The sequence below is a fragment of the Nestor notabilis genome, unplaced genomic scaffold (genome assembly GCF_000696875.1).
Source record: "Nestor notabilis isolate BGI_N333 unplaced genomic scaffold, ASM69687v1 scaffold2575, whole genome shotgun sequence".
NCBI classification, from domain to species: domain Eukaryota; kingdom Metazoa; phylum Chordata; class Aves; order Psittaciformes; family Psittacidae; genus Nestor; species Nestor notabilis.
In genome coordinates, this window is record NW_009930471.1 from 14,759 (window position 1) to 28,811 (window position 14,053).

Genomic DNA, 14,053 nt, shown 5'->3' on the forward strand with positions numbered 1-14,053 from the left:
TCTAGAAGACAGACACCCTCATTATTTTATTTTCTATTTACATGGTTATTAGTGAATTTTACTTTTTTATTTTAGTGTAATAAATTGCATGCTGTATGTAATTTTTCTATATTACCTATTTCAGGATTCAGTTTTAATGCAGTTTTGTGCGAACAAACTAGACAAGAAGGACTTCTTTGGTAAATCTGATCCTTTCCTCGTATTTCATCGAAGCAATGAAGATGGCAGGTAGATGCCTGTTAAGTATTTCTGCTGCTAAATAGTAGGCAACTTACTTACTTGCAGATGGTAATATAGTTTTAATTTTTTATGTGTCACGTTAAGCTGTTTCTTTTATCATGTTTGTTGGATTTAAGTATATCATGTTATGCAGTACAGGAATAAAACTATTGTAACAGATCAAATATTGCAGCTCAGGGTTTTAAGAGTTAAATGTATGATAAATAGAGAACAGTATGAAAATTAATTGTAATGAAAATGGTAAAATAGCATTACTTTTGCTAAGAAAAGTATGCCTTTAAGTTAAATAGAATTCTCAAAGAAAATTGTAGTTGCAGAATATGCTAATCCTTAGAAATTGTTTTAGATAAAAACATTTTATACTGCAAATTTGGGAATATCTGTTATCTTGTGACAGACTTCTAGGAAACAGAATTCAAAAATACCTTAAATAGATATTTGTTTGTTTGTTTGTTTGTTTGTTTTTATCAAGCTGGTGGCTGTTTGCTACATTCATGCTTTAATTTGTTAAAGTAGGCTAATCTCTCCTGTTCTGCTGCTAAGACTTGATGTGCTAATTTCTGGTCAACATACTACTTACGTGGGAGGTTACTGGCAGTTTAAGTTTTCTTGGAAGCTGGTAGTCCTCACATATAACCTCATATCAAACCACAGGCTAGACATATATGATATTACGTATTTCAGTAGCTTAACTGGAACAGGTGTTAGCATAAACCTATGTTAACATACGTATGGATCTGTGTGTGTCTCTTCCCTGCTCTTTTCCTCTTGGAGGCAGATTATAGGAACAGCTTCCTTAATAAGCACTGAATATCTTAAATTGCAAGCCTGAAGGAGTTTGGGCTCTTTTGTGAGTGGCATTAAGGTCATTAGTGGAATTTCTCTGGGCACTCACTGAGTTCTTTTGGCCTTAAGTGCCATGCTTCTCCACTTCCTTCCAAGAGGTGAGTGTTGAGCCACTGATTCTTTATTGGTCTCCTGAATCCAGCAGTGGTCAGAAGGATGCTCACTTTTCTGTCTCAACTTCAGGCATGCCTTCTGAGCCATAGCCAGGATAAAAACATAGGCCTTTGGAACATAAGGAAGATAGTCCCTTAAGGGACAATTTTAGTCACATTGTATGTAGAATTTCAGTAGCGATTTCACTAGTGACCTTGCCTCCTGTTTTCTTTTGAACAATTCAGTCCTAAGACAAGGATTTAAAACAACTATTTTAATTTTGCATTATTTAGAGAAAAGCTGAATGCATTAAAACAATTAATTGTATTTTGGCTGAGAGAAGGTGATCACAGGGTCTCATAGAGCCTTATAGGTCTTACCTGAGACAGCCCTGGTTAAAAATCATAGACATAAAATGGGAAACAAGAATCAGAAAGCCATGACTCCCTTGGCTCCATTTCTTAATCCATACCAGACTGCTTTCTTTCTGGATCTGTGACTGATTCCTGGCTGTACAAGGCCTGTTTAAACAGGTGGGATGGAGGCTGGTTTTGCCTGAAATAACTCATTGAATGGTTGTAAATCTTATCAAAGTTTTGGCTAAAAACATTTTAGGTTTAGAGTTGTTCAGCACCCTAGTGTGTAATCTCTCTCAGATGTGTCTGTCCTCTTCAGTTTTCCTTCCTTTCTGATTTCATGGCATTTCTTTTTTTCTTATCTTAAATTCTATATGGCCATTGTACGAGTGAATACAGATTCCATGTTTGATGACACAAAAGAAGAAGTAAATAAATAGAAAATACATCTTTTTTTATTATTTATTACAGTTTTACAATCTGCCACAAAACAGAAGTCATAAAAAATACGTTAAATCCCGTGTGGCAGGCATTCAAGATCTCTGTCAGAGCACTGTGTAATGGCGACTATGACCGGTAAGCTATAGGTTAAACTTTCTTAGCATAGAAAATTCTCTCTCCCCCCCAACATGTGTTTTTTTATATGTAAGTTTTTCTGTGCATTTCAGTTCCTGATGCTATTAAGGTTATTTAATCAACATTTTGAAAGGATATGTATTCAAAGCCATTCATCACATTAAAGAATTTAATAAAATAAAGCCAATGTAGTAACTGTAGGAAATGTTAGTGGCGATTTCTGGAAAAAAATGCTTGGTGTGATTAAAAGAAAGAAAAGACTAATTTGAAGAATGGCCACTGTTCCTAGTGTGCACAGTATTTTTAATAATGTTTCAAAGACGAACAATGATGATCTGTCTTCCTTGGGTGACATTGTAATATCAGAGGATGCTGATAAATGAAAGCCTTTAAAATATATAAGGTAAGTAGATGAGAAACACAGAAGGTAATCATCATCTTCTGATTTGAAGTTTTCTGTGATCCCATGCAAAAGGATCCCCTTTTGTATGGTTATAATCATAGTAATACCATGTTTTTAACCAATCCTTTACCAGTAGTAACAAGCAAATTACTTAAATTGAGGAATGATGGTTATTTTTAGACTCTTTAAAAGGTGGATGTGCTAACTTATAGCAATATCAGTAAGAAAAATGTTTAGCTGCTTATTGATGACTTCTTGCTCTGTTGTCACCATTCATATTTTTGAAATGCCTTTGGATGTTGGAGTTATTAGTAAGTACTCAGTTAAATTTCTGGTGGTTTATCTATCTCTGCTACTTGAAATCTGGAGTACTGGAGTTATTTTAAGTAAGACTCTGAGGAAGTATAAATTTATCAGTCATAATGCTTTTAGCAGTCCACAGTACACTGTTAGTTTAAAATCATGAAGAAAATGTTTGAAGACTAGAATAAAAATATGCATAATACATAAGCTGAATGTAGTAGATGGATAGGTGTGCTAAGGTTCAATTCACCTTTATGTAGACTGGGTGAAAGATACGAGAGATGCAGAATGCACTTGTCTGGGTACTTCAGAGGCAAAAGGTATGTTATCTTCTTGATTAAAATTAAAAGAGATTCAGTATTACATTCTTTCAAACATGAACTAATGTTTTAAACAGCAGAAGCCAAATCCTTTGTTGAAATGTATTACTGCATGTAGGGAATTTAAGTAAGACTTTGCTTAAATTGATTATTTTCCTGTGAGTGTGCCTTTAATTTGGAATTTAGGTAGTTACTTCTCTACTTCAATTTTTATTTTCAGCTTCTGTGTACATGATTACCATTCCTTCATGTGCATTTTATGTTACTGTAGTACGTGATTTTGCCATGTCATAGCTCCATTGCATTACTTTATCAAGCTAATTATTCTGTGAAACATATACTAAAATTATTTTAATTGGTTACCATGAAAACCAACTCTTCCAGGAGGCATTCCTTGAACTTTTACTTTACTAGGTAATGCCAGAGGATAAACCAATCAACTCTTGAATCAACTGACAATCTCAGTAGTGAATATGAAGAGGCAGGACAGTAAGAAGTACTTATATTCACTAGGCTAAGTAGAATGCTTTCACAGTCATAAACTTAAAGCTCTGTCTTTATAAACTGCTTATTAAAAAGTCAAAAGCTAGTTGGCTTGTGATTATTCCCCGCCCCCCCCTCCCCCCAGGAAAGTGGTATTAATTTATCATTTGGGGGGAGGATGAACATCTTTTGTCTTTTCTACCAGATCATTGCTTTATTTTATCTATGGACATAGAATGGTTTAGTTTGGAAGGGACCATAAAGATAACCTAGATCCAACCCCCTGCCATGGGCAGGGACACCTTCTACTAGACCAGGTTGCTCCAAGCCCCATCCAACCTGGCCTTGAACACTGCCAGGGATGGAGCATTTGCCACTTCTTTGGGCAACCCATTCCAGTGCTTCACCACCCTCACTGTAAAGAAGTTCTTCCTTATATCCAGCCTGAACTTCCCCTGTTTAAGTTTAAACCCATTCTCCCTTGTCCTATCACTGCAGTCCCTGATGAAGTGTGCCCCTCCAGCATCCTTGAAGGCCCCCTTCAGATACTGGAAGGCTGCTATGAGGTCTCCACGCAGCTTCTCTTCTCCAGGCTGAACAGCCCCAATACTAAACAGAATTAAAAACGTCAGTGCAGAATATCCTGCATGGGAAAAATAATTTTGATTAAATTGATAAGAGCTGTCAAATACCACACATAGTTATTTTCTGCATAAAGGTTTTAAGACACAGATTTCCTAAACGCGAACATTCTCTAACCTTTTTTTTTTAAATGAAAGATTTTTAAAAATCTTTAAAATACAGAACCCATCCTCTAAACTGTGCCATTTAAGATAAAATAGTAGTGTAGAAATGGAAAATACCAGCATTTGAAAATTTGAAAGGCTTTTTAACATGTCGGATGTCATGCCAAATAGTTGAAACTCAAGACCTGTGATCAATACCCTTAATATGAAATAAATTTCATGAAAGAAGAGCTTTATTCAAGGAAGAACTGCTTCTATTGAAGTTACACGTTTGAAGATCCTTCTCAAGAATTTAATCTTGATACTCTTAAGAAATATCTTCATAATCAAAGTTTTCTCACTGACACGATTTGGCTATTTGAACACAGATACGTAAGGCAACTTAAAGCTTAACTATCACCAAACCTTCTGTAAATCTTAACTTACTAGTATGTCCTCTCTATCTTAATAGGTTTTTAAACCTGGAAGTAAAATAATGGTTCTCTAGGGAAATTAAATTAAATACAGTTTCCTTTGAACTGTCAAATACTTGGTGGGATAGAGAAGGTTTGGAGCTGATCTTGACTTCATTCCACAGAAAATCGGTTTTCAGTCTAAGGTGACTTAACCCCACACTGAAATTCTGCAAGGGGGATAAAATGTAGCAAATGATGTGGTCAGAACCATTAAATTCGCATTGAAAAGAGAAACATCCAGACAAAGCAACTCCTTTGCCCCTTCTGGAATATCATAAAAGATATGAAAAACATCTAGGCATGAATTTGTTGGTACGCATAGTATCAGCTGTTGATCAACCTTTTCCCAAAAGTGTCCCTTCCTTGTGAAGAAAATTATTCAGCATCTATTCAACTCTATTTCATAGGAAGAATGAGGAGCAGCTTCCATGGAAGCAAATTATAATGTCACTGCTTTGATTCCTGTCCCATCTGTTAATACCACAGACCTAATCACTTCATGTGAAACTGAAAAATAGAAGTAAGCAAGCTGTTGCTTAAAATATAGAAAGTCTGGAGGTGTTATTTTTCTATCCCCTGTTCAGTTCACTTTAGGCCAGATAGGATTCATTAGTTCTAATTGCTGAATTTATATATACTCTTTCTCTAGTAAAGGGAAATAAATAAAACTATAAACTGTCTCCATCCTGATATGCTTCCTGTTTCATTACTGATGTTGATGATAACATCCTCTATAGTATTTGCATTTTAAGAAATCCACTCTTCAAGTAAGTATGTAAAATAAGATTGATCCTTTACATGGGACATTTTTGTTTTCTACATTTTGTGTGTTTCCCAGTTGTCCCTGAAGCAAAAATAGTTCAAGTTGCCCTCAGAGGTTCACTTCACTCATCTCCACATTCATCTTCCATTTGCAGCTTGCCCACCAGTTCCTTACTCACTAAGAGAAGGATGAATATTCCCACATGGTCCAGGGTAATCTGTCAACTTGGGAAGAACTGGTACCCAGTGTCTGTTGTGTCCCCCCCACATCCCACAGTCTGCCTGTCCCATTTCACTCTAAGGAGCCAGAGTCATGGTTATGTCGTATAATATGATGGTTGACTAGTTTAATCCAGTGAAAGAACTAAACAACTATCCCACTGGCTTTATAGGAATTAGAAAACTATGGTGCACGTTTCTGTCCTCTTTGGTCAGTTGACCAAGCAGCCTACTCCTCTCTTGAGAGCTAGAGGGAAGTTTAAGAGGGGAAAAGTGCAGTCTGTAAAGAACTATGAATTCTTTCATCTGCAGCCACAGACAGACAAGGCCTTCACAAAAGTTTGGGTGGATCTCACCAGCTTTCGTTTTCCATCACTGCACAGTGTTTAGAAGAGGTTAATACTGCCTACAGGATTGAAGTTTTATTGTGTTCTGGAGTAGTTATTTTCATTTAGAAACCAAAATATATAGATTAGAATTCCTTTTTGCTTTAGATGTGCTTTACTTTGTATTGTGAACATTGCTTTTCATCTGTACTTTGCCGCTAAATGATTTTGTGTTATAAAGGCCTTCTCAAGCTCTGCAGACTTCTCAAATGTGGATATATTACTTTTTTTGGTAAGATGTTATTACCCCACAGTAGATATCCTTTTTCCAGGTAATAGCATATACCAAAAAAACCTTCACAATAAGTTCCAGATTGTTACTGTTCTTAGAAACATTGATAATACTTCAGGTTTAAAGAATGATTTATTAAAAAAAAAAAAAAACCACAAAAAACAAACCCACAGAAAATTCAGAGCTTTGGGAGGTAAAAATATATTGGTTAAACTTGAGTTGTTCCTTTAGTTTCCACTGTATTTTACTATTAATTTATGAAGATACGTTGGCTAACCTGAGTGATTTGCTATTTTCTACCCCATGAGAAACGACTAGAAAATTATGCCGTCTGGATTTGGCACAGTTGTTACACCCATATGATGCTAAAGTATGAGCATTAAAGATAATCCTGGTAGATTTTAATATGTATTTTAATTGGTTGTGGATTTTATTTTTTTTTTAGGACAATTAAAGTAGAAGTGTATGATTGGGATAGAGATGGAAGGTAAGACATTAATTCTATTGTTAAACTGTAGAGTTAGCCATGCTTAATAAACAGGTCAGCCTGTATAAATTTATGCATTTATACACGTATTTTAAAATGTATAAATACACAGTGGCCAGAACAGGACTAGAGAATGTATTAATCAATATTTAGAGGTACAGGAACTGGATAAATAGTTTTGCTGTGCTGCAGTTCTGTTTTGTTTTGCAGTTGTGGTAAGCCTATTTCAAACATGATATGTGTATCTTCATACATGGAACAAGCAAGATGGAATGCTTTGTGATCTGTAAAATCAGTTTTGTGAATCTCATGTTATCAGTTAATGTATGCATATGAAGAGAGGCATAATCTGTTTTATAATCTATTTTCTTTTGCTTAAAACCACTGCTTCATAAAGCATTGCTTTTCAAGTATGATAAAATGCGTAAGCCTGCAATTGCTCTTTCATGGTTGCCTAGATATTGCAATGTAGAAACTACCTATTAATTATCATCATTTCAGACTGGGTTTGAATGTTCATTTCGATGCCTGTCTTCATCAAAATGTGGTTCTAAACTCTGAAGTTGAAAGACCTGGGTTTTAAATCACTCCATTGCTAGAAAGAGGATGGTAGAATATACTTGGCATTTCTGTTGCTAAATTCAAGAAAGGCACTCTGTTATTATTCAAGCTTGCTATGTGTACTGAGTGTACCTTTTTTATGAAGAAATTAGGCTTTCAAATTGCTTTTATTTTGACAGAGTAGATAGAATTATTTTTTTTATCAGGCTCGATTAATACCATTTGTTCTTTTAAAAATGTTTAAGCTTATATCTTAATACCTTGGTTAGAAACGTTACTCATAAATCACAGTACTAGAATTTTTATGCAATAAAAGAAAATGTTGATTTCTATTTATCTTTCAGTTGTCCTGTCTTAAATATTTCCTATTAATCTTAATTTACATTTTTAAATATATGGATATGCACTTATGTTTGTATTTTTCAGAGTATATTATTTATTTTACAGTAATGTCTTTACTATTGCTAATGCAGTTTGCTTCTAGTGTTACAGCTAATGATATATACATTTCCTTGCTGACGAGGTCGAAAACCAGTTTCGGCTTTCTGTTTATACCTTCGTCTTCTTGGTTCCATCATGAAGCCTGTTGATTTATAAGCATTCTTCTCACATTTATACCTTTTATAAATACATCTAGTGCAAGTTCATCCTTCTTGATTAGATATTCCCTGGAGAGACAAAATAACATATTTGGCAATTAAAAATGCAAGGATTTAAATTAACAAAGCCATATTAGCAAAAAATCACTGCATCACTGTAATGATGAATTTCTATTAGCATCCTTCATTCCTTACTTAGATTTGGCAAATCCTTAAAAAATGAGATGTATTTACACTTTTATGTATAAACTGCAATATTTTTTGAAATAACGTAACAATGAAAAATTATATTACCAATTTAATAAAAAGCAAAGATTATTTATTATTAAGGTATCAAATCCCATGTGCTGTCCCATTTCATCCAAAATCACAATCTGAGGTATGATTAAAGAGAAAATGAAGAAATCTGACAAATAATGTTGTGTAGCTGCAATTCTGAGTGAAATCATCAACATACTGTGCAATTTAGGCAATCATTAGCCTCTACGCTCTCTCAAACAGTTTGAAGTATTATCTGCTTTTGCTTACATCCCACTCTGAATACCTATAATGTTAATATCTAAAAAAACCAAAAAGTGAGGGATACTTATTCGCATGTACTCCTTCTCATTCTAGTTGTGCAGGGTTTTTTGCCTTTTTCTTTCTACCTATTTGAATTTAGAAGCAGGCAGGACACTGACATCTTACATGTTCAATTTCTCAGAAAGATGAGACAGCACTCCTCTCATGTAACTTCAGACAATGTAAAAATCAGGCAACTAGATTGGACTAATCATTTAAGCTACTTCAGTAGCTTACAGGGAAAAATGGTCTGATTGAATCCATCCTAACTGGAATAAATTGCCAGTTCGTGGTGCCTCCGACTTACTAGTGATCATAGCAAGAACCTAAGTGCCTAATTTAACTTTGACATTGCCAAATGTATCTGAAGTGAATCCCTCTCAAGAATTAGTCTATCAATTTTTTGTACAATGCTGCTATTACTTAGTTTATATTAAATTCCACTTTTGATGGACTGTTTATAAGCAGTTATTGCACTAGCTAATCACCTTGTTATGCTGAATCCGTTTGCTCCAGAGATGTGCAGTGGGCAAGAACAACCTTTGAAAGGTCATCAGGGAGCTTGCTAGATAGCAAAGCAATTTATACTGAGTACTGCAGGTTATTCTGCAATCAGTAAGGCAACATTACTGTGCATATACTTGATTTCTGAATCTTGACTTGACTCTGACCTCTTGAGTCCTCACTTGCAGTTTTTTGGTTTTTCCCTTTTCTGTGGTATATATGCTTTGAAAAAATGATGCCAGGGTGCTTTGTGTTGAGCCTCTTATTGTCATGTTCATGAATTACACTGTTAAGAGTAATTGTGTATTCCTAGCTCTCATTTATTCAAACATCTCTTAAACTTTCTTGAGTAATAGTAATATAGGGCCTTTGTAACCTTAACACAATCAGTAAACATTTCTTTGTCTCAAAACAGTTTTTGTACAAAAATTGTCAAAATGTGAACCACTTGTTGTAAATGATCCCTTTCATTGCTTCAAAGAGCTGTGACAAGCCCCAAAATATTTGATGCTGTAAGAAATCACAAAAGTTGTTTTTGTTACTTTGGACAAGTCCACTTGTATGAAACAGAGGGACTTTCTTTTTGTGTACTTATCAGGGAAGTACTTGCAGACAAGTCTTGCAGAAGGAAAGAATAGGATGATGTGCAGCTTCGCATCAGCACATCGGCAATACTCTAATGTTTTTATTTCTCTCTGAAGGCTTTTTCACTTAATTTCAGAGAAATTGCTACTTACATACATGGGGCAAAAGCCATTTGGCAGACTTGATGTTTATGATCTCTTGCGCAGAAGTGTGTTTTTCTTGTACTGTACATATTAAAACTCTACATATTACTATGCTAACCTGGGGCCGCCAAAACATTCATCTGAGAATCTCACTGCAGGAGAGATTGTAAATCTCAGATTCTAGGTTTTCTCACCTTATTTCTTGTTCTCTATCTTCATCCTCTTTCTCCAGCTAGATAGTTAATTTTTAAATTATAGCACTTTTCCCCTACTCGTTGACATATTTCTGATGATTATTGGCCTTTCCTGCACTGTTTTTTTTCCTTTAAATGATTTAAAAAAAAAAAAAAATCTAAGTTAATGTAATTCTGAAAGTGATTTTCAGCACTTCAAAGCACAGCATCAAATGTGAAGATTTAGGGAGATGGGGTTCAAGTGATTATGTGCTAAGAGTCTCTGATTCAGTATTCTGATATGCCACTCATGGACAAAAGTCTTCAAGTTAGGAATATTTGGTGTTAGGAAGGCGAAGAGAACAACTTCTTTGGATTCTCAATCCAGAGACTAATAAGGAGATCCATTTGGGGAAGTGTGATTATGAATATCAGGAGGGGTCGGTGCCTTTTTCTCTTAAGGAGTTACACTTCTGGCAAAGGCAAATGCTGTCTAACAGGCACCCATCTTTCAGCACCAACCTCGTGCAGGGGCATACATTCACCTGAATACTGAGTGTTAAGATCCAGGTTGATGATCTTTGAAGTGCAGAGAACTCTGAGACTGGTTATATATGCCCATACCTTTTTACCATGATTAGTCAGAGGAATTACATCTTTCTACTCAGTCCTTGTCAGTCTGTGCATATTGCTGCAAGGAAAGGAGGCTTTCCAGTGTCTATTAGAATTAAAGAAACAACTACTTTTGAGCAATATAGAGGGTTTTTTCCCCAGAGTCAGCCCTGCCTGGAATTACTTGTTTCTTCTGTTTGCTACAGGATGTTTGAAAGTAGTAATTGAGCTATTGTTTGAATTTCTGCCTTTGAAATATACAAACTGACTTGAAAATTTGAAGTATGAACTGTTACGAAAGGGCAAGATTCCTCTTTAACCAAGGTGCGTTTTTTTCCAGTGCTATGGTTACCCAAGGTTAAATACATCCTACATCCTACAGCCTATGTACAACTCAAATTCTGTACCCTGTATGGATGACTTCCTCTGTTCCCCTGGTTAAATAATCATTACAATATGGAGAGCATTTAATCAAAGGAGATGATACCTCCAAAACTGTTTTTGTAAGGAGAGTCTTAGTCTGTTTTGGAAGTAGTTTCCTGATCTTCAAACTGGAAGGGGAGTGTTTCATGAAAGGTGGTCCCTTCTGAATCTGAGTAATCGGGAATATCTTCACCATGAATTTCTCAAGTATTTCTCAAGTTTTCTTACAGGATGCTTTACTTATTTCATGTGTATTGCCATGATGAGTGGACCTTTGAATTGTTTGGTTTGCATGTTTTGTGAATTCATGCTGGTTTCAGCAAATGAGATTTATATTTGGCGTTTGGTTTTTTCATTTATTATTTATTCATTATGAATAAATGAAGGAAAAATAATCATGTTGCTATAGGTTGTTTCCATTTTTCCTCTTCTTGCAACATTTAGATTTATTTAATTTTGCTTCTAATATTTTTAGCTTAGTTGGAAGTGTGCTGTACTTCTTAAAAACAAATTTTGCAAGTAATAAAATCATAAGATGGGGTTGGGGGGAATGAGAGTTGGAGCAGCAGTGAGGAAAGTTCATCTGGAAGAGTGGAGAATGAGAACAGGTCTTGTGACTGCTGGGAGTTGTGTAGCCATCTGTTAGGCACTCACCCCTGCAGTCGCTTCCATTCCAGGGACCTGTCTAAGAGTTCAGTCACTTCTGGCAGCCCTGTGGTTTCTGTGCTCCAGCTTCCTGACCCATTACTCAGCCACCTTACTCAGCAGTGCTTCATCCAATACACTCGCCCTGGCCACCCTGCTCACACTTTGGCAGCATGACATCGCCTCATTAAGAGTAGACAAAGCAGTTTTCAAAATACAGGTGACAGCACAGGAGTGTTGAATGTATTCTTGGAGAAGGAATAGAATTTTAAAAGGAAAAGTTTGGTAGCCACTGCTTTAGTTTAAGATCTGCTTTCCAATGGTGCCTAATGCTGTAAGTTGACTAGCCTCAGTGGATTGCTTTTCTCCTCCCAGATGGGAAGACATAGCAGCTGAAATAAGCTTTGGGTCTTCCCCTTAAAAGTACCACTGAATGTCATGTTGCACAAATTGGTAGAGATGGTCTTTCCTGGTTCGAGTTACTCCTTTCACACTCTTAATACCTCCCTTTCTCTCACATAGTCTTACACGCAGTTCAGAGTCTGTGGTGCCAGTGATCATCCAGTGAGGTGATGGTGATAGTTTTCGATCGCTTGCTCTGGTTTTTCAGATACTGCAAGCTTATATCGGGGTCAGGTCATTAATTGGCAACCTAGTCCTCACTGTGCAGCTAAGTTAAGCAGAAGACATCAGAAAGATTTAAGCTTTTCATCTCTAAATTTTTATCACTAGCAGAGTGAACACACAACAGAGGAAGAAATAAAGATCTTTAGGCAAATTTTATCTTTTGCCATTGCTCCTTTCTTGGGTGCTAGTTCATATTGTGTGTCCTTCTCTTTTTTGTAAATAGCTGTAATACATGGTTTTTACAGTGCATTTGATTTGAAAACCTTTTCTTTATACAGCCATGATTTCATCGGAGAATTCACAACAAGTTACAGAGAATTGTCGAGGGGGCAATCTCAGTTCAACGTGTATGAGGTAAGTATTGTGAGCATTGGGAAATAAATGAGAACACTCCCAATGTTTTCATGGCAAACCGATTAAATCTGCACAATCTTGTAAAAATCAAACTTTGGAATGTTTTCACATTTCCATTTTTATAAACAAGAACAGAGAGTCTAAAAGTGTTGCTTCATAAGAAGATTTAGAAACAAGTAGGTATGTGCATATGTGTGTGTGCACACTGGGCTGTGATACGTCAAGAAGAGCACTGGGCAGGTACACTTGGGGCAAATACTGGGTTACCTCCACTTGTGTATGAACAATTTGTCATTTATTTCTTTTGCCAACTGCTACATGTGTTGTATGCTGTTTTATCCTATCCAAAGAATATCTGGTGATTCCTACATCAGATGCAGAGTCACATGCCATTCATCTTAAGTGCAGACTTTAGAATCTTTAGTGCTTTCATACAGGGCTTACAAGTGACAGAGAATTTATCTTATTTATTGGCAGGGTTTTTACTTGTGGTCAGTTACCATCTTTCCATCACTCTTCTGGTTTAGGATTCATATATCTGCCAACTACTGGGATGGACGGGCAGTTGTCAATTCAGTTATAGAGTTTTATTGTGTAGGCTTGTTTATGTTGGATCTAATAAATCCCTAGTTTAAGACTGGTTTCTTAATTTAGTTTGAGATTATTGGGATTTTGCAGAAAAGTAAACTTTCCAAAATCAAACGTTATTGAATCATCAAAATGTGCTGTAATTTATTCTCAGAGGCAATCACAGAGTTTGTGAAAACAGAAATTAAGATGCATAAACTTGAAGTGTCATAAAGGGACTTATTTTTGGCATCTTTATTTTTTGGACAGAGGCCTTAAAAAATATACCAGATTTGGGCACAAAAAAATTGACTGGAAAAAAAAAGCATTAGGAATCCTGCATTAAAAAATTAATTTTTAAATTAATATTCCAGAAGAATCTTAGTCTAGAATGAGAAATGTGTCATGAATTTTCAAAATGTGTTAAATAAGGAGAGGTAATAGGAGGAAGAGATTTAAAATTTATTTTGTTGCTGAGAGATTTACGTTCTGCAGCATTAAACTCCAGTTTATGGTTTTTATAGATCTAAGGCATTTCATTTTCATTTTGAGTCCCTGTTATTTTTATACATAACTTAGATCACTTCAGCGATACCTTCAGTAGGTAACAGTGTGTAGTACTGTAACTTCAAATACTGTGAATGTGCTCACCAGCTAGAAGCAGTACAGGTGAGCTGGAGTTATGCTGCATCTGAGCTAGTAAGTTCTGCCTAGAATGTCTTACTAATGTTCTGTTCTGGTGCTGACATGACATGGTTATCCTTCTTTTAGGACCAGAGTGAGGAAATCTAC

The 14,053-nt window shown here is 35.7% G+C and overlaps 1 protein-coding gene across 1 annotated transcript in view; it reads left to right on the forward strand.

The window, feature by feature from the left end:
• CPNE8 (copine VIII) overlaps window positions 1-14,053 on the forward strand; it is a gene marked incomplete at its 5' end in the record, with an annotated part of 57,357 nt that overhangs the window by 10,878 nt on the left and 32,426 nt on the right. The window contains 4 exons of the mRNA XM_010015398.1: window positions 125-228; window positions 2,007-2,111; window positions 6,866-6,907; window positions 12,619-12,694. Coding sequence (XP_010013700.1) covers window positions 125-228; window positions 2,007-2,111; window positions 6,866-6,907; window positions 12,619-12,694 — 327 coding nt within the window. The remainder of the gene's footprint in view (window positions 1-124; window positions 229-2,006; window positions 2,112-6,865; window positions 6,908-12,618; window positions 12,695-14,053) is intronic.